The following is a 21,934-nucleotide window of genomic DNA, read 5'->3' as shown; positions in this document are numbered from 1 at the left end:
AAATTTTCATAAATCTCCTTCTTTAATCTGGGAAGTGACACAGCTTCAACCAAGTGACTGCAACAAAACAAAGTTCATAGTTTGCTTAACTTAAAAATACAATCGATTTGGTTTTAGAACGTTAAAAAATTTAACAATCATAATTTACACTTGTATGACACACAATTTATTTAAATATGAAAAAGTGTATATCATACACTTGCAAGTTACGAAAACGGTTTTATTTAAATATTTACAACAAAAGTGTAAATTAGAAAGTTGTAGTGTAATTCACGCTCTATAAGATTGCTTCACAGCTTTTTTGACCTAAAGGGTCTTATAAGGGAGTTACATGCCAAAAACTGACAGCCATACCTTCATTCAAGTGCTTGTCCTAAAAAATTTCCTTTTAACGTAACGTAAAAAATATAAACTAGAAGACTCTAATGTACGGTATCTCAGAAACTACCCTATCAAAGAAGGTGACATTTTTGACAGTTATCAATCTCTAACCTACTAGAATAACTGTACCAATTTGACAGCTGTCACTTTGATGCAACCCAAAACTTTGACATTTCTAAAGAAATATTAACAATTCAGACCCTGAACAGTACGATATCTCATTCTAATCTTAAAATCATTGACAGCTGTCAATCAAGCCTTGGACAATTAATTTTACTAAATTTGACAGCTGTCACTTTGACACATCCAGCAATTTTGACATTTTTAAAGAAAATAACAACAATGTACAGACTAGTCTAGATTCCAAATCTCAGAAACTACTTATCGGATTGAGCTGAAATTTGCACCAGCGGTAAATAACACTATAATCTAACTGATTACGTGCATGCCACCCTTATTCCTACCCGTACTGTATCGTAATAGGGTGTAATAAGACTTGTATGTGTATAGTTTGTAAAAAATAAAATAAAAAAAGTATCCATACTGTGTGATCACTTAAAATTGACGAAATTTGTATTATAGAGAAAAAAGAGTGGAAAACCCTGGACTGTCAGCTTTTCTACTCTTTTTTCACTTTTAGTAGATTATTGCGGAAATAAATTCAGTCAATTTGTCATTAAAACTGCGTATTATTTACTTGTTTTGCTGTTTTCAGCTTCCATCGAGTATGGTGGACTTATACTGTAAAATTTTGACGTTATTTTGACAGTTGACACTACAAACTTTTTTTGGTAGGAAAAAGGCAGTTTAAAGGGCTACAATTTGGTCAAAACTAGAGTGACGTAACTGTCAAAATAACTGAAACACTAGCTGTCAAAATGTACAAAGTCTACAACTGCATTTTGGTGTAACGTCACACTTATTGTCAAATTAGGACGTTATTTTGACAGTTGACACTACAAACTTTTTATGACAGGAAAAAGGCAGTTTAAAGTACTACAATTTGGTCAAAACTGGAGTGACGTAACCGTCAAAATGACTGATACACTTGCTATCAAAATGTAGAAAGTCTACAACTGCATTTCGGTGCAACGTCACATTTATTGTCAAATTTTGACGTTATTTTGACAGTTGACACTATAACCTTTATAGGATAGATAAAAGGCAGTTAAATGGGGTACAGTTTGGTCAAAACTAGAGTGACGTAACTGTCAAAATGACTGAATTATGAGCTGTCAAATTTGAAATAACCTAAAAACAGCATCTTAATGCAACGTCATATTTGTTGTCAAATTATGACGTATTTTGACAGTTGACAGCTTAGTTTTTTTATGATAGTCAAAAGATAATTAAACAGGCTATAAGGTGGTAAAAACCAGACTGACGTAACTGTCAAAATGACTGAATTACAAGCTGTCAAAATAGGCAGAATCTAGTAACAGCATTTCAGTGCAACGTCATATTTATGGTCAGTTTGTGACGCTATTTTGACGTCAAAATCATGAAAATTGACTTGAAAACTAGAAATTGACAACAATTCAGTGGGTTTCAAGGTTTTTCACGTAATTTTGACAGTTTTGAAGTATGCGAACCTTTGACAAAAAACAGTTTTAACTATCTAGTGTGAAAATCACCATTTTTCAGTTGTCAAATGTATTTCCAAAGCAATTAATAAAGTTTCATTGGGATTTAAGCATTTTTGACCGAATTATGACAGTTTTGACGTACCTGACAGATGTCACGTGACACTCAGATAGTGGTAAATTTAACAGTTACGTCACAACTGTCAAAAACTCTCTCCCATAAAGCTGCAAAGTGCATTTTACCCGTTAAAAATTCAAAATATTTTGAAACTTCCTTTTTGATAAGTCTACGTCCGGAATGAGTTGTTTAACCAATATTTATGAAAAAGTGCGTATCATACACGTGCAAGTTATGAAAAGAGTTTTTTTTAATAATTTACAGTGTACGTATTTAAATATTTACAACAAAAGTGTAAATTAGAAAGTTGTAGGGAAATTCACGCTCTATAAGATTGATTCAAAGCTTTTTTGTCCTAAAGGGCCTTATATGGGAGTTACATGCCAAAAACTGTCTGCAAAGCCCTCAAGTGCTGGTTCCAAAAAAAAATATATTTCTTTTTTATTGTTAAAAAAATTTAATTAAGTATAACCCATATTTACTTAAATATTAAAAAGTGTGTATCATACAACTGCAAATTATGCTTTAAAAAAAAAATGTGTATCATACACTTGTAAGTTATGAAAGCAATTTTTCTGCACTAATTTTCATTGTGTTTTTTCAAGCCACAAAATTAGCTAGTTTAAGCAAACAACAATAACTCTTTGTTAGAAGTGGAAAACTTACTGTCAATCCCTAAGGCGTTTTGCAAACGAGCATAAATCCCAATTAAGACCTCGTTTATTTTTGCAAAAATAATATTTATCAGTTGCAGTGCCGGAGAGTTTTCTCCTTCGGGGAATCTGGTCCAAATTATAAATTATACGCCGGGACTCTCTGGATCTGACTTTTCCAGGCAACTTTCCGAAAAGTGGGAAAGGATGAAACGGATCGCGATTTTTCCTGGTTTTTTTTTGTCATCCAGAAGGTCATAAATTTCATCTTTTTTTAAAAATTCACTGACAAATCATGAGACGAGTTTTTTAAAAAAATCTTTTTCAGGAGTAATCTGACAGAAAAACTGCACTGAATCAATTTTGTTCAGCTGAAAATTCTCTACAACTTCCACCCAAAAAATTAATTGATACCCTTGTAAATAACTGTGGTAGGCCAAGTTGTATTTGAGCCAGGAAACAAAGAAAAATCAAGCGACCTAATTTCCAAACCGTTGCATGTTAAGTCCTATTACCGTTCAGGTTTTCCATCAATAACCTAATAAACAATCCAATTTTTCCATTTACGCACATGCAGGTCCATTAGGAATGATAAATAAAACAACAAATACACATCACACCTTTATTTAAGGGAAAAATAACGATCGAAGATGTAAATTGTAAAAAAAATGTTTCGTAACCCTAAAAATGCTTTTTAATATGTACAAAGGGTGCATCCAAGCTTCTTACACTATAATTACCATAATAATCGTGATGGGTGTCGTAGAAATTGAATCAATAGTGCCATAGTTGTCAGTTTTGTTGTGTAAAGCTTAAAACCAAACTTTAAACGGGGTTTAGGGTGGTTTTTCCAAGCTTAAACACTCTCGTGTATGTTAAGAGGTAAATTTAGGCGCTAAATAGTATTAACAAGTCAAAGAGTCCTATCACATTGCATTTTTTTTCTTGATTGAAAGATGTACAATAGTATTTACACAAAAAACAATTTAAGTAATAATTGAGTCTAGATTGTCGTTAACAATTAACTAAAACAAATCACAATATACAAAAACTAAGCCTGACGAAGGTGAAACAACCGAAACGTCCGTAATCTACATTCAGGTGGCTAAGATGGCTGCTATACTTAAAACCAGCAGGGATACGGTGAATTCTTCTCTACTTCGGTTTGATGAACTGTTCACTGAAACAAAAAAAATTTTTTAAAGAAAAAGTCTCGAAAAATTATAAATAGTACAGGTAAAGGTCATTTTTGCTTAGCACCAAACGCCCATTGACTATGGACAGTGTACAAACTGGCTTTCAGGCTTGATCAAAGTCAAAAACTTTGTGAAAATTGTGAAGAAGCTCACAACTCGACTTTTCAGGCTGAAAACAGTCTTAAAGCACTAAAAACAGTTTAGATTTTTAAAAAATGCTCTAGTTTTTAACACTGAAGTGTCTAGAAGTCAATTTGATAGTGAAGAAGCTTGAAATGACTATGGACAGTGTACAAACTGGCTTTCAGGCTTGATCAAAGTCAAAAACTTTGTTAAAATCGTGAAGAAGTTTAAAACTCGACTTTTCAGGCTGAAAACAGTCTTAAAGCATTAAAAACAGTCTAAAATTTTAAGAAATGCTCTAGTTTTTAACACTGAAGTGTTTAGAAGACAATTTTATAGTGAAGAAGCTTGAAATGACTATGGACAGTGTACAAAATGGCTTTCAGGACTGATGAAGCCAAAAACTTTGTGAAAATCGTGAAGAAGCTCATGATGTTTGGAACCGATCCAGCAGTTCTGGATCGGTTTCAAACATCTGGAAATTCCGCCCATCAAAAGACAGTCTGTTGATTTGAATTTAAATAAAAACACACACGTGAAGGCTACTTTCAAAAGATTACCTTAAAAATTTTTCTTTTTGGGATAAGCAAACACAAACTTAAACTAATAACTGACAGCTGTCAAATTTGTATTTAAGTGTCAGGCAAATAGAAAGTAAACACTGAAACAGGTGTCTGCAAAAAAAGTGACAATCATAACCTATTAAATTATGAAAAAATCAAAACAAAGTGACCATCATATTCCACCAAATTATGACTGTTACTAATTTTTTTAGGACAATTTACGCGATATTAGCAAAAATAAAATGGTTTAAAATTCTCAACTTAAAGTCTTAAGATCGCCGGTAGTATTAATAATTTCTGCATGAAAAGTTGAACTTTACTAAACCATTATAATACGAAAATCGAGTTAGTTTGAAGGTTTTAGTGGCCCTTCATTGATTTTAAAGTCAGGAAGACAGTTAAAATGCAATTAAGTAAATTCCGGCTTAAAGTTTCCCTCCAGGTTTTTAAAGTTTCGCTGCAATCATCTCTCATTTATTCAACAATGTTGCCAGTTGAGTTTCTTCAATGTTTGTTGAAATTGACTTTGTTCACTCTGTGATGCGATCTTTGTTTTTTGAAAATTTGACCAGAAATGCGCTTAAAATAACACTGTAATACGTAAAGTGATAAAGGTTGAGAGTTTTAGAATTTTATAATATTTTCTGTCTTTAAAAAGTTCTTTTAAGCTTTAATTCCATTTGTTTTTATCTTCGTTTATGGTTTTTAAGTTAAACTCTATTTTCAGAAAGAAAGTTTTTTTTTCAATTTTAAAACCGTAAAAATTGACTTTAAAGTTCAGAATTTTTTAAGTTAAAAATTGATCAGAAGACAAACTTTTACAACATTTTTGAAAATGTTGCCAGAATTTTGTTTTTTCTAAAATTACACGTAAACAATCAATGATTATGTTTTTAAAACGTTGCCAAACTGATAAAATTTTTTACTGTAGTATTACCATTCTCCAATGTTGGCAAATTGACGTTTCCTTCAAATTATTATAATTTACTATTTGGGTTTGCGCAATAATGCCAAACTAACCATTTTTCTAATTAAGCATCAAATTTTTGCAACATTGCCAAACTGACTTTTCTACATAAAAATCCAGATTTTAACACTGACCATAGCCAAGACGAATCAATTTTAATGTATCCAAGCTTAAAGGATAGTTTCAGACTATCTCCAGCTGGAAAAATCAACATTTTAATAGTTTGCAGTCCAGAAAATCTAATTTCAGACTAACAAGCAATTTTTAGACTGTTTTAAGCTGCAAAGTTACATTTTAGAGTGTCTTTAGTCAGAAAAATCAAGATTCATATTGGAAACAGTCTAGAAAGTTGTTTTCTGTTATTAAAATTGATTTTTAGGCTATCAAAGACCCTAAAAATCGAGTGTTTTAGAAATATAATTATGGGACTGTCCCCAAGGAGGTCCTTAAGGGCAAAGGTGCCCTAATTAAATTTTGTAGACAGAAAAATTCTCTACAACTTTCCTTTTATATACTTTTTTGATATTTGTCCAAATAACCGAGTTACGCTTAATTGAACTTGTTTTAAAGCACTTTTTTGTGCTTTAACACAATTTTAAGGGAATAATTCCCTAAGAAGGCCCTTTAGGGCAAAAGTGCCCTAATTCAATTTTGTAGGGAAGAAAAATCCCTACTACTTTCCCTTTTTACACTTTTTTGATATTTGTTCAAATAACCGAGTTAGGCTTAGTTGAACTGGTTTTAAAGCACTTTTTGGTGTTTTGACACCGTTTTGAGAAAATACTTCCCTAAGGAGGCCCTTTAGGGCAAAAGTGCCCTAATTCAATTTTGTAGACAGAAAAATTCCCTACAACTTTCCTTTTTTACACTTTTTTGATATTTGTCCACATAACCGAGTTAGGCTTGGTTGAACTTGTTTTAAAGCACTTCTTTGTGCTTTGATTTTTTGGAACTTTTTCGACAATCTTACCTAGTAAAAGGGCTTCTTTCCATTCCTTCATAACCGGTAAACTTTGCACAACAGTCTCTCTGTCCTCACTGAATAGTAAGGGAGCTATGGAAGAGATGCATTTCACCTTCATGGAACCACCCAAAAAGTGACGTGGACTCAGTACGAACCTTAACCCTAAAGTGGTGGTAACCATTCCTTGTTCGTGGTACTCAACCGGGTACCAAATCAATGCTTCCGGTTTCTGAATCTGCAAAAACAAAATTTTTTGATTTTATAAAACAGTCAGGCTGTATAAGAGAAAGTTATAAAGCAGTTTTATAACAAAATTGTCTTGGAATGGTTGTAAGAAAGGTTTTTACAAAGTTTTATAGAATTTTTGTTTTATTTCACTTTTTTGTGACTCCCTCTAGAGGTGGCGTGACAGATTTAAAATGACGCATTCTTGCCAAAAAAAAAGGTAAAATGACAGTGACTATGTTCTAGGAAATATTATTTTTCTACTTACAGCACAAAGAACACTAAATTTGAGTTTTTCAGGCTAAAACTAGTATAAACAGATGATTTGTCTATAAAACCTACCAACCTTTACTAAAAAACTTGGTAGTTTTAAAACACAGCAACTTAACGGCTTGTATACAACCTTTTTGGTTTAAAACTGCTTTATAAGGTTTTTTAAACGGATTTTCAAGGTTTTTGAGCTAAAATATTACCTGTTGCTCGTTGATGAACCATCGTAGTACCGAAGCAGGACGAGAACGTCCAGAAGTGCAGTTTAAGTTGATTTCTTGCCCGATTTGGTACTGCTCGTCCACTCCAGTTATTACAGGGTTCTCGGTAGGTTGGGCTGAAACGAAAAACCAACCCTTAAAACAAAGACAGTCGCCCCAGAGGGATGAAAAATTACATTTATTCTACTTGTTGCGAAGGGGAAACCCGTTTTGGGGATTGTTATTAAGTCCCGTTATTATTAGCTCTGGAAAAGCTTTTTTTTTTTAAATTGAAGAGGAAAAACTGGAAAAAAGCTTAATTGCACGGAATCCCCCGAATTTTGTATATTACTGTACTCTATCTGGCAAAAAAAGAAAAAAATTAATATCTCAAAAACCAAAAGAGTTTGAGAGCTGGTTTTTGTTGTGAATCGTTAAGAATTCTTCCAGGAACGACGTGTCAGAACTGGAATAAAAAAAAGTGCCCTAAACTGACGTGAAAGCTGAAAAATTGCAAAAAACTATGCAACAGTAAAAATGCGACACTGCAACCGTTTTGGCAAATATTTTCCGGGAGAAAAGCAATAAGCAGGCCCAATAAATTTCTGAGAATGATTTAGTAAAGGCAATTTACACCCCTAGAGCCACCTGGCAACCCTGTTTTTTGGCTGAAAGCCAATCAAACAACTTTAGCAGCTTAAACTATGTTTTTTCCGGGTGGTTTTTTGGCTTTCAGTTTCGCTGGGTATTAAACTTAAGGGTGGAAAAGCGTACTTTCCCCCCTCAGGGTTTCCAGTGCTGATTGTAACGAATGCGACAAGAAAAAAGGAGAAAATATGGCCGCTGGAGGCTTATTTGTTTTGGTATTCCAACACGACGACTGCTCTACACTGTCGCGATTTAAACTAAGAAAAATGGCGGGACAAATTGGAGTTGACGTGCTTTTTATACAGATTTTTGCCTATTCAGGAATAGGAAATTCACTGAAAAGTGTTTCCACACAAGATTTTTACCAGTTTCATAATTTGTTGGAGTATGATGGTCACTTTTTTTTTAAATTTTCAAACAACGTTTTTTGGGGTTCAACGGGTTTTCAACACATTTTTAGTTTGCCTACTCTGAAATAAAGATTTTAGTGCCTTATATACTGTTTTCTATACCAATGAAATGAATCAATATCATAACAATGTCCCATTAGTTTCAAAAAAAAATTACCATCATACTCTAACAAATTATGAAAATTACAAACTAATTTTGGTTGATGAATTTCGAGTTTCAGGGTTGCAAGTCTGACAACACTGAATTTATCCAAAAAAATCGTTTGTTACAAAAACTATTTACAATAATAGACCAAAATAACCAGTTTACTGAAATTCTATTTAATTTTTGTGCACTGTTGTGTTTCAACCCAAATAACTGCCTTATTTGACTGTCATAGTAGTAGTTTTATACGTCAATGGATAGCCAATGAAATGAGCTTTTCAAAAATATGGCCACATTCGTTGATAGATTGAATGGTTTGGCCGCTAGAGGGCTTCAAAGTTAACCAATCTTTTCTGTAAAATTATTGTGCACTGTTTTGTTTAAACCTGAATAACTCCTTTATTTGACCGACAAGCTATAGAATTATATATGTCAATGGATTGCCGATGAAATAGGCTTTTCAAAAATATGCCCCCATTGGTTGATAGCTTGAATGGTTTGGCCGCTAGAGGGCTTCAAAGTTAACCAATCTTTTCTGTAAAATTTGTCTGACATAGTAAACACTTTGATACGTCGATGGATTAGGCTTTCCACAAATGTGGCGACAGCGCCTAATCAGTGGAATTCAACAACTTGCGGCTTGTCCAAGTCAAGGCTATAACAAGTTCCGCCCACGTAATTGGTCAAACATTGTAAGGAGGCGTGGTAAACAGCAAACACGCCCACTGTAAATAATGCCTGTCCAATTAAAAGGGCGTGGCCATTACAACGTCCACCCACAAATGGCAAAATTGCCAATACACACAGTCACGTGACTAGGTTAGGTTAGGTAACTCTCATTATCCTGTAAATTTGGAATTTCTAGTACAATATCTGAAAAACGATGGATTATATTGAGAAACGCTTTACTTGATAAACATTGCCTATTAGTTCCAGTGGTCACGTGACCAAATTTTATATTTTTCAAAAATTTTAAGGTCACCTGACTTTCCAACGTTTTGTGAGTGTTAAGAAATCAAAAAATCCGATTTTTCTTCTGATATTTCAAGATCACGTGACTGGCTTTTATTTCGCGATTTTTTCAAGTATAAAAGTCACGTGACGATTTTTGAATATATCTTGGAAGAATGTCAAATATGAGACTTTTCGCCATTTTGACTACTTTATTCAATTTTATTAAAAAAATAAAATAAAATCACTTGACTTTCCAACTATTTCATAATTTTGAAAATTTTTAAACAATTGTGCAATTTTTTTTCTGCAATTTTAACGTCACGTGAGTTTCCTCCATTTTAGCCACTTTTTTAAACTTTAATAAGAAAAAATTAATATCACGTGACTTTCTTACATTTGGCAACACCCTGTATAACCTAAAATTGTCTACAGCTTGTAATATAGCTTGTAATAAGCTGAAATAATAGTTAAGTTTGTAATTTTCATAATCTGAGGGTGTATGATTGACGTTTTATCGTATTTCAGTAATTTTGCAACACAATGAAACCCATAGAGCTTGAGGAACTAAAAAACCGACCAATCGACACCCAAATCGTATAAAATATCACAATTAATGCCTTTGTTTCGGAAATCCAGCCGAAAACCGCAGCAATTTATACGAATTTAAATAACCCATTCTATTTATTTATGCGGGACCATTTTAATGCTCCATTGAAAATTTTATCCTCCCAAATGACTCTTGACATAAAGAGTTATTTAAAATTATTTAAATTAATCTGCCATAGAGCACATTTTTACACAAAATGTGTGTCATAATCGTACAAATTGTGAAAATCAAAAAATGTGTATCATACACTCAAAGATTATGGGATTTTTTTTTGGATTCGCACGTTTCAAAAGAGTTATAATTAAGCAAAGTGTGTTTCGCTCTGTATTTGGGTCTGGTAACCAAAAAAAAGGGGCTCACAAGGGCTGATGTTTTATTGAGAAGTCTCCCAAGTTCAATGGGGGCAGCTTATAATTTATTGGTCGTATTTCGTACACGCAGCCCTAAATCGTCCAAATTCCCTTACACGACTTTTATAATTCATATTCATTACATTACAATATTCAAATCTCTTTTGTCAGGTATGTGATAGAAAAGGGCAAAAAGTGGCAAGTAATGCTAATCACTTAAATGACACAAAAAAATTGAGGAGTTTGCGTGACTGTGTTAGTTAGCAAATGACCACCATAAAGCGACCTGTTTTATTGCCACGTTGAACCACACGAAAGGATTATTAGGATTTGCTTGCAAAAAAAAAGAAATTTCAATATCATTTTAAACCAACAAAACTGAAGGGAAAAATTGTGTAAATACAGCATATTTGGTTTCCATTACGTTCCCAATCCATATGCTTTCAACCGAAATGAAATGTGTGTCGTAGTCTTACAAGTTGTGTTTGTAAAAAAAAAATGTGAATCATATCTTTCAAGATTATGCAATTTATGTGTCAGAGAGTAAGAAAAAATAAGATTAGAGTTGTAAAGAAAACGTGGAAATGAACCTGCCCATATTGATATACGAGTGTTATTTATACACACAAATTGTACATTTCGAGTGAAATATCGATCAAAGAATGATTAGGTAATCGTTTTCTTTTTTGTCTGGAAACGAGGGGGACGTAGCAATTTGTAGGCGAAAGGAAACCGTCAAATTGATAAAATGCACAAACAAAATCAGGGTCGTTATGGTGGAAACTCGTTTGAAACAATTTTTTTGCCTAATCAAGGTTTGCCGTAAGAGTGGAAGTTGTTCATAAGCAAAACTAGTCCTTAATGATAATCCACACCAATTTGTTTTTTTTTTTAAATTTGCTGTTGTATTTTAACAGAATATTTAAAGGGGAATTTAAAGGCTACACAGTGGTCACAACTAGAACTTTACAACTGTCAAAATAACCAAATAGTGACCTGTCAAAGACAGCACTATTTACTTGACATCAGTTTGGTGTTATAACTTGCAAAATAACAGAATTCTTAAATTAGAGAACAAATCAATGAAATTATACTAAAAAATGTGAAACTAAATAAGTGACCATCATACCCAACTAAGTTATGACTTTAGTAGCCCAGAACACTATTAAATTCAATTTAAGACAGTTATTTCATATGTTTTCTTTTAATATTACAGATTTTTAGAAATATTTTGAACTATTAAAACAGTTAAAAAAAAGTGTCATAACTTGGGGGGTTATGATGGTCACTTATTTATTTTTAAAGTTTTCAGCAATTGATTTTTGTGTTTATTTTTTTCTGATTGATATAACTAAATTTCAGCCATTTTCCACTCAAACCAACAACTGTAAGTGTACATTTTATTAAAATTTCAAGCTGAAAACCTTTATAGAACATTGAGTAGTGGGCAACTTTAGGCAACAACAATAAATTAAAAGTTTCCGTAATAAAGTTCCCTCGAAACACTTTTTCAAAACTTTTCATTTCGAGTTGTAACCATTGTAAACTTTTCTCATCAGGTGAAACGGCCTCACGTTTTTTGCTTTTGTGTATATCTTGGCGCCTTTAAAAACGGATTCCATAAATTCGGGAAAGTTTTGACAGGTTTCTCCCCAACAAACTGACTGGCAGAGATGCATATTACTATCTAACTTAAATCAACACTGGACAGGAATTTTTTGTATTTTAACAAAGGAAATTTTCAAACCGAACAAAGCAAACACACTTTCGTGTGCATAAGTCGATAGTTTTTCATGTCGCACGACGTTATTAACCTTGAGAATGACCGATCATTTCGTTTTATGTTTCCTATCAGCTCGATCTTACTCTCACCCCACTTTTACTAGGCAATAACGCATTATTCTTGTATTTGAGTGCCTACGCCACTGTGTTTACTACCTTTAAAGTTTAGTTGAATAAGGGTAAAAACATTTTCATTTAAATCACACAATTTAATCCATTATGATAGCCATTTTATTAAAAAAATCATAACTGGTACGATTATGATACACAAATGACTATTTCATAATTTGTTTGAATATGATTAACACTTATCCTGCATTAAAATTTAATGTGTATTTTTTACAAATGTCTCTTAATATCTCGAAAACGGCGCGTTGTATTGAAAATTGCCTGAGATGATAAAAGTTGGCTATCGGTCCGAGTAGTCACGTGACCAAATTTCACATTTTTTACTTTTACGGTTTTTGAGTGATCGACCAAAATGCAACTTAATGACAAATCATACTGTGCTCCCAAACACCATCAGTTGTAACTGGAAAAACGGTTTTATTTTATTAGTGTTGTCTTTTCATGGTTGTGGCCAATCCAAACTAAAAATGACAGTTGTAGTGAAAATGCCAGCTGTCACTTTTCTTTGGCTCTAACTATAAATATTCAACTAAAAAATTTAAAATTTTTAGAAATTCTCAAATTTCTATAACAATCTAGGAACTTACATCAAAAACCTTAATCACAGGAAAAAAAATGTTGTTTTTCATAATTTGTTCGGGTATGACGGTCGTTTGTTTTAAATTGCTGATTTATATACAGAAAATTCTGTTAAATTACTGACTGAACTTGCAAAATGCAAAAAAGTGTTTATTGTTGTAAATCGTTGATGAACGCTTGGAAATTTACCAGGCAACTCACCCTATATTTGGAAAATTTAAAGGTCACGTGACCATTCTAGAAAATAAAAAATAAATTTTATTTTTCATAATTTATTGAGGTATGATGGTAATTTTTTATTTAAATTTATGCAGAAAATGCTAATAAACTGTCTAAATTACTGCTGTATTTTTAAAAACTATCTAGAACCATCTAGAAACTCCCAAAACGGGCTTCCAGAACGGTCTAAATGCGTTTAAAAGGCATTTCAAAAGCTTTCCAAACTGACTACAAGCTTTCAAAATTGTCCATAAGCTTCCAGAACCCACCAGAAACTTCCAGAAGCTTTTTGAAACTTCCAGATAATTTTAAAGCTTCTGGAACAATCTAGAAGTTTTCAATGGTTCCCAAAACAATCTGAAAGCTATCAAAATCGTTTAGAAGTTTCCAGAAACTGCTACAAATTTCCAAAAAGTTCTTGAACAATCTAAAAACTTCCAAACGCTCTTAAAACAGTAGAAAACTATTTCAAAAACAATCCAAAGAAGCTAGAAGCTTTCAGAACTGTCTATAAGCTTCCACAGCATTCTAGAAGGGTTTGAGAACAGTTAGGCCCATCAAACACCACGTGACCATCTTAAGAAATAAGTAAAAAATGTAGTTTTTCATAATTTGTTGGGTTATGACGGTCACTTTTTTAAATTGCTGATTTTTGCAGAAAATGCTGTTAAAAAACTGTCTAAATTACTATTTTTATTTTTAAAAGCGAATATATTATTCTAGAAATTTTCTAATAATTTTCTCTCTTCTCTTCTTAAAAGCTTCCAGAACGGTTCAGAATCTTCAAATTGCTTCCAAAACAATCTGGAAGCTTTCAGGTAATTTTAAAACTTTCTAACCGTTTCCAGAAGCTTCTAGAAACTTTCAAATGCCCCCAAAACATTTAAAACACGTTTCAAATTTTTTCTAAACTGACTAGAAGCTTTCAAAACTGTCCATAAGCCTCCAGAAACTCTCAAAAGCTTTTCAAACAACCAAGACATTCTCAAATGCTCTTAAAGTACTCGAAAGAGGTTAAAAAGCTTTCAATACTGTTTATAAGCTTCCAAAAGTATTTAAAAAGCTTCTAGAACAATCTCCAAGCTTACAACTTCTTTACAAACAATCTGAAAGCTTTCAAAACCGTTTATAAGCTTCCAGAAACCTCTAAAAGTTTCTCGAACAATCTAGAAACTTCCGAACGCTCTTAAAACAGTAGAAAACAATTTCAAAAGCAATCCAACGAAGCTAAAAGCTGTCAAAACTGTCTATAAGCTTCCACAGCATTCTAGAAAGGTTCTAGAACAATCTAGGCCCATCAAACACCACGTGACCATCTTGAGAAATAAGTAAAAAATGTAGTTTTTCATAATTTGTTCGAGTATGATGGTCACTTTTTTAAATTGCTGATTTATTCAGAAAATGCTGTTAAAAAACTGTCTAAATTACTATTTGTATTTTTCGAAACTGTCCAAAACTTTCTAGAAACTCCCAAAAGCTTCTATATTACTCTAGAAATTTTCTAATAATTCTAAAACAATTTAAAAGCTTCCAAAACGGTTCAGGAACTTGAAATTGCTCCCAAAACAGTCTAGAATCTTCCAGATAATTCTAAAATTTTGTAAAAGTTTTCCAGAAACTTTTAGAATCTCCAGAAAGCCTTTAAAACAACTTAAACATTTTTAAATGATTCTAAAGTAGTAGAAAGAGCCTAAGTAGCTTTGAAAAAAGTTTATAAGCTTCGAAAAGCTTCTATAAGTTTTTAAAAAAATCCTAGAACAATCTACAAGCTGTCAACTACTTTCAAAACAATCTGAAAGCTTTCAAAACCGTTTAGAAGCTTCCAGAAACTTCTAAATATGTCCAAAAACTTCTCGAACAATCTAGAAACTTCCAAACGGTCTTAAAACCGTCAAAAAGGCTAGAAGCTCTCAAAACTGTCGTAACAAAACTGTATAAGCTTCCACAGCATTCTAGAAAGGTTCTAGAACAGTCTAGGCCCATCAAACTGACCATCTTGAAAAATAAGTAAAAAATGTAGTTATTCATAATTTGTTCGGGTATGATGGTCACTTTTTTAAATTCCTGATTTATGCAGAAAATGCTGTTAAAAAACTGTCCAAAACTTTCTAGAAACTCCCAAAAGCTTCTATATTACTCTAGAAATTTCCGAATAATTCTAAAACAACTTAAAAGTTTCAGGAACGGTTCAGAATCTTCAAATTGCTTCCAAAACAGTCCAGAAGCTTTCAGATAATTTAAAAATAGTCTAAAAGCTTCTGTAAGTCAACTAGAACAATCTTGGAGCTTCCAACTTCTCCCAAAACCATCTGAAGGCTTTCAAAACAATCTAGAAGTTTTCAAAAAATTCTCGAACAAATCTAGACTTCCAAACGTTTTTAAAGGTAAAAAGCACGTGGAAAATGTAAAGAAAATTGTTGCAATTTAATCTTGAGTTTCGGCTGAACATTTAAAATGATAGATGCGAAAAGTTAATAATAAATGAGAGACGAAAGCTACCTAGCAGAAACAACCCTTAAACATGGCAATAAATTCCTACTTTTACGTACTGTTTCATAAATTTTCCCGCTTGCAATTTGTACTAACATGAAGATTTTATGGATCTCCGTATAACTTTTATTCGGTTTTTAGGCGAAAGAAATTAAATATTTACATAAAAAACGGACCATCGTATCCACTTCGATTATGAAAAATTGTTATTAAATATGCAACGGTTGTACAAAATCGAATTTGGCAATTAAAAGCGCTAGATCGGTTCGAATATTTGGAATGCAGCTGCAAATTTAGCTCGTTGTGTGTGTATGTGTGATTTTATTAACAGTTTTATAGCTTCGTAGCAGGCTATGCGGTAATTTTGCAGCTGCGTCCTACAAGGTGATATTTGGAATTTTCTAAGGCAATTTATGTATAATTACAGACAACTTAATTGGAATTTTCACTGTCCAGACAAGCCATAAATATCTAGAATACGTCAAATAATTTCGGAGTACAGTCTAAGCTACCATCCGGCGCAAAAATCACTTAAATCGCAATTTTAGAATGTGAGTTATGGTGTTTTTGCCGTTCGTGCACTGAATTTCACGTTTTTGCTGTTTCCTCGGTTTCTGGGCCTGCTACGCTTCTGGATAAAGTCTGATGATGTTGATTTTTTTACTGTAAATTGAGTACAATCTAAGCTACCATCTGGCGCAAAAATCACTCAAATCGGACGTTTAGAATGTGAGTTATGGCGTTTTTGCCGTTCGCGGACACTAAATTTTACCTTTTTGCTGTTTTCTTGGGTTTCTAGGGCTGCTACGCCCCTGGATTAAGTCTGAACCAGGTGATTTTTTTACTGTGGATTACTACTGTCTAATCTACCATCCGGCACAAAAATCACTCAAATCGGACGTTTAGAATGTGAGTTATGGCGTTTTTTCCGTTCGCGGACACTGAATTTCACGTTTTTGCTGTTTCCTGGGTTTTTAGGGCTGCTACGCCCCTGGATGAAGTCTGATAGTGTTGATTTTTTTATTGTGGATGACTACAGTCTAAGCTACCATCCAGCACAAAAATCACTTAAATCGGACGTTTAGAATGTGAGTTATGGCGTTTTGGCCGTTCGCGGACACTTAATTTCACGTTTTTGCGGTGTTTCTGGATTTCTGATCCTGCTACGCCTCTGGATTAAGTCTGATGATGTTGATTTTTTTACTCTAAATTGAGTACAGTCTAAGCTACCATCTGGCGCAAAAATCACTCAAATCGGACGTTTAGAATGTGAGTTATGGCGTTTTGCCGTTCGCGGACATTGAATTTCACGTTTTTGCTGTTTTTCTGGGTTTCTTGGGCTGCTACGCCCCTGGGTTAAGTCTGATGGTGTTTATTTTTTTACTGTCGATTGACTACAGTCTAAGCTACCGGCTCACGCAAGAATTACTTAAATCGGACGTTTAGAATGTGAGTTATGGTGTTTTTGCCGTTCGCGGACACTAAATTTCACGTTTTTGCTGTTTCCTGGGTTTCTGGGCCTGCTACGCCTCTGGATTAAGTCTGATGATGTTGATTTTTTTACTGTAAATTGAGTACAGTCTAAGCTACCATCTGGCGCAAAAATCACTCAAATCGGAAGTTTTTAATGTGAGTTATGGCGTTTTGGCCGTTCGCGGACACTGAATTTCACGTTTTTGCCGTTTTCCTGGGTTTCTGAGTCTGCTACGCCTCTGGGTTAAGTCTGATGGCGTTTATTTTTTTACTGTGGATTGACTACAGTCTAAGCTACCATCCGGCGCAAAAATCACTTAAATCGCACTTTTATAATGTGAGTTCTGTGAAATCTTAAATTTCGATTTTTTCATCACTCTCTCGGTCGTTCCGTTATATTTTGCACTGCAACTCCGAAAGTGAAATTTGGTCACGTGACTATTGGGACCAACAGGCAATTTTCCTCAAGTGGGGCATTTTTTTCCATAATCTACCATTTTTCAGATATAAAGTACTAAAATTTTGTCACCAAATGTAACCACGCCTTTTAGGGTTTGGATTTGCAGTAATTGTGGGCGGAGCTTGTGGAAGCCACGCCTCTCGTTTGTTTCAGAACGCATTAGTTACTTAAAAAGTGGGCGTGTCCTGTTAGTTACCACGCCTTTAGGGATTTGATTTTTCTCGTAGGACGGAGCTTGCAATAACCACGCCCCTATCACAGAAATAGGGCTTTAAGCTTGCTTGCAGTGAAATTCAGTCACGTGTTATTTTTGACAGTGGGAGTGTTCTACTGTTAACCACGCCCCTTGAAACAAAAATAGACCTGATTTTAAGGATTTTTACAATTTACAGAACTTCCTAAAAGTTAATTGAAACTATTACAGTTTTCCCACATTTCCAAACTAGTGAAATTCAGTCAGGTTATCTTTTTACAGTGGGCGTGTTCTACGGATAACCACGCCCCTTAACACAGAAATAGACTAGATTTTAAGGTTTTTGGATATTTACAAACAATTTTAATGGTTAATTGGACTAATTCAATGTTTTAACATTTCCACGATTGTAAAATTCCTTCATGTGTCACTTTTTTAATAATGGGCGTGTGCTATATTGTTAACCACGCCTCCTCGTAAGGTTTGGCTGGTCATGTGGGCGGATCTTGTTATAACCACGCCCCTTGATACAGAACTAGTAATTTTTTGTCAATTTTCATACGGTTTTTAAAAACTAATTTCATTATTACTGAGTTCCTAACTTTCAGGTAACTTTACCGATTACCTGAGTAGTATTTTAGTCGTAAAGTTGTATTTTCTTCGCCCAATCCATAATCGACCTTTCGTGTGTGTATTATATTCCAGGACTGGATTATCGACGGGGTAATTTAAAATTTAATTTCCGTTTCGTATTGCCGGCGTGTATGTGTGTGTGCAAGTGCGAAAGTTAAACGAAATGCACCGAAAGTATTACTTATTATTCGCAATTTATCATTTCGAGACACACAATGGACTCGATTTGTTGAGGCACTAAGGTAATAGATGAACCGTCAGCGTTAACCAGACAGTTCAAATTGATAGTCTATTTAAGGTAATGCACATTAGGAACATCAAAAACATCCATTAGCCTTTTTTTCCCACCCCAACTTTACCTAATTTAAAGGGGCAAAAATTTCGGGAAAAAGTGAAATTCTACTATTCAAAATGCCTAGTTAACTGGAAATTTCTAGAAACGTCGTCTGCTCTAATATTGATACAGATTATTAGAGACGTTCAAAGAGCATGCGGGAGACGTTTTACAAAGCATTTTTTTGCAGACGACAGCCAATTTCTTTAGATGCTCGTTATTTTTACCTCGATTCACAAAAAAATAGTCTACGTACAGTTTGTAGCTGAATAAACGATGTAAATCAGCAATTTAAGAAAAGTGACCATCATAACTTAACAAATTATGAAAAATTAAAAGTATGATTTTATTTTCTAGGATTGCTACGAGGTTTTTAAATTTTTCAAATACAGGGGTGTTTTTCAACGATTTACAGCATTTTTTTGGGACATCCTGTATAAGCATGTTTAATGTGTAGTTTAAGCATTTTGCAAGTTCAATCAGTAATTTAGACAGTTTAACAGCATTTTCTGCACAAACTAACAAATTTAAAAGAAAAGTGACCATCATACCCTAACAAATTATGAATAACAAAATATTTGTTTAATTTCCTAGGATTGTCACGTGGTTTTTGATAATTCTTTTCTGTTCTAGAACCTTTTAGAAATTTCTGAATATTTATAAACAGTTTTGAAAGCTTCTAGCTTGTTTGGACAGCTTTTGAAACGTCCTTTGGCTGCTTTAGCAGCTATTAAAAGTTTCTAAATTGTTCGAGAAATTTTTATCTTTGACACTACTTTTCTCCCTGACTGTACTAGATTTTTTAATGTGTTTTTTATGTCATTAGACAGGAAATTTAGTGAGGATTCCAAAAATTTGCTTGAAACTGTCATTTTCTTACTCTAAGTGAGTTTTACAGGCAATTTTGTTTTGTCCCTGACTGTCTTTTTAAACTGTGTTTTTGACAGGTCAAACTTTGATCCTGCTTTTCTCCGCGACTGTACTCGATTTTGAAAGTTTTTTTAATGTTAAAAGATAGGAAATTTAATGAGGATTTCAAAAATGTGCTTAAAACAATCATTTTCTTACTCCAAGTGGGTTTTACAAGCAATTGTGTCCCTGACTGTCCTTTCAAACTGTGTTTCGGGCAGTTCAAATTTTGACACCGGTTTTCTCCTTGGCTTTACCAAATTTTGTAATGTCTTTCGTGTCATTGGAGAGAAAAATTAATGAGGATTCCAAAAATGTGCTTAAAACAGTCATTTTCCCACTCCAAGTGGGTTTTACAAGCGATTTTGTCCCTGACTGTCCTTTCAAACTGTGTTTCTGACAGTTCAATCTTTGACACTACTTTCCTCCCTGACTGTACTAGATTTTTTAATGTGTTTCTTATGTCATTAGACAGGAAATTTAGTGAGGATTCCAAAAATGTGCTTGAAACTGTCATTTTCTTACTCTAAGTGAGTTTTACAGGCAATTTCGTCCCTGACTGTCTTTTTAAACTGTGTTTTTGACACGTCAAACTTTGATCCTGCTTTTCTCCTCGACTGTACTAGATTTTTTAATGTTTCTTATGTCATTAGACAGAAAATTTAATGAGGATTACAAAAATGTGCTTAAAACTGTAATTTTCTCACTCCAAGTGAGTTTTACTGACGATTATGTCACTGACTGTCTTTTCAAACTGGGTTTCTGACAGTCAATCTTTGACACAACTTTTCTCCCTAACTGTACTAAATTTTTTAATGTGTTTCTTATGTCATTAGACAGGAAATTTAGTGAGGATTCCAAAAATGTGCTTGAACCTGTCATTTTCTTACTCCAAGTGAGTTTTATAGGCAATTTCGTCCCTGACTGTCTTTTTAAACTGTGTTTTTGACAGGTCAAACTTAGATCCTGCTTTTCTCCTCGACTGTACTCGATTTTGAGTGTTTTTTTAATGTTAAAAGATAGGAAATTTAATGAGGATTCCAAAAATGTGCTTAAAACTGTCATTTTCTTTATAGATTTATCTGAAAGTTTCTAGGAAGTTCTAGAAGTTTTTGGAGAGTTTCTAGAGGGTTCTAGACTGTTTTTAAAGCTTCTAGTTGTTTTGGATAGCTTTTTGACTGTTTTGGAAGCATTTAGAAGCTCCTAGATTGTTCTAGAACATTTTGAAATTTCCTTAATGCAGAGAGACAATTTTGAAAGTTTTTAGAGAATTTTAGAATTATCTAGATGTCTCTAGAAGGTTTTTGGTAGAAGGTTCTGGACAGTTTTGAAATATTCTAGTCGATTTGGCTATATATAGCTTTTGAAATGCTTTTTAACTACTTTGGAAGAATTTTGAAGCAAAATAGACCGTTAATGGATTTTTTTACTTGGTCACTACGCCACTGTGTTGATCGCAGTGTGGCTTCTATATTTTTTACCAAAAAACAATGAGTAATTTAAAACAGCCATCATATACAAACAAATTGTGAAAAAATTGATGTTTTTATAAAGAAGTGGCTATTGTAACCTGTTTAGTTATGAGAACAAGACAATTTTAAGGGCAAAATCAAGTTTTTTTGCTACAAGTTTAGTATCGAAACTTGTAAGGCTGTAGATCTTAATCAGCTTTTACTACGGACGTTATGCGAGCCAAAAACATAACTTTCCGGCCGGAATAGGTCGTAAAACAGTCCTAATTTTTAAAAGGACATAAAGGCTCTTTTTTATTACTTTCAGGCTTGAGTCGGTAAAAGTCGTATTTTTCATCGAAACCTTGTCACAAGCAGGTAAAAACAATTTTTCTTCTCGCCTCTGAGTGGTGAAAAACTTCCATTTACTGTGAACTTATCTAAGTGCAAATTCGGGAGGGAAATAAACAACAAATTACGAATTCCCCAAATAGAACACACAGAGGCAATCCGAACCAGAAATCCTTTAAAATCGAAGTGCAACTCCAGAAACTTTTATTGGACTTTGCCGCACTTTTTTCCATTCCATGAATAATTCCCAGGCTTAAATAAAACTTTCGAGCAGTTGAACTTGCTGATACTCCATGTTGATTTATATTTCCACTGGATTAAAGTTTGTCAAGGTGCTTACTTATACAAAACAATGCTGTTTCGAACAGATTCAGCAAACACAATTTGCCAGGGTATGATGGTTCTTTATTCAAGTTTAAAAAACTGACAGTCGTATCCATATAAATTATGAAAAATTACAAATGCTGATTTTGGCTTTTTCAGTGGAATGGTTTCAAAAAAAATTTTGTTTTTTTCAAAATGTTCATTCAAAGTAAAGTGATACTCTGCTCAATTATGATTTTTTGTTTTTTTA

The 21,934-nt window shown here is 33.5% G+C and overlaps 2 protein-coding genes across 8 annotated transcripts in view; both read right to left on the bottom strand.

Annotated features, from left to right (window-relative positions):
- Positions 1–21,934, bottom strand: part of CalpA (calpain A) — a 149,385-nt gene that overhangs the window by 67,856 nt on the left and 59,595 nt on the right. The gene's annotated exons all lie outside the window — the stretch shown is intronic.
- The window catches only part of LOC145737159 (uncharacterized), a 55,925-nt gene continuing 37,334 nt past the window's right edge, over positions 3,344–21,934 (bottom strand). Inside the window, exons 5-7 of the mRNA XM_081991748.1 lie at positions 7,247–7,380; positions 6,555–6,783; positions 3,344–3,915 (exon numbers count right to left, since the gene is read on the bottom strand). Of these exons, the coding sequence (XP_081847874.1) occupies positions 3,833–3,915; positions 6,555–6,783; positions 7,247–7,380 (446 nt within the window). The 3' untranslated portion in view covers positions 3,344–3,832. The remainder of the gene's footprint in view (positions 3,916–6,554; positions 6,784–7,246; positions 7,381–21,934) is intronic.

This window comes from Ips typographus, linkage group LG13 (genome assembly GCF_016097725.1).
Source record: "Ips typographus isolate SLU linkage group LG13, UJ_Ityp_2.0, whole genome shotgun sequence".
NCBI classification, from domain to species: Eukaryota; Metazoa; Arthropoda; class Insecta; order Coleoptera; family Curculionidae; genus Ips; species Ips typographus.
Note: the sequence above shows the minus strand (reverse complement) of the source record. Positions and strands in the feature narration are given on the sequence as shown.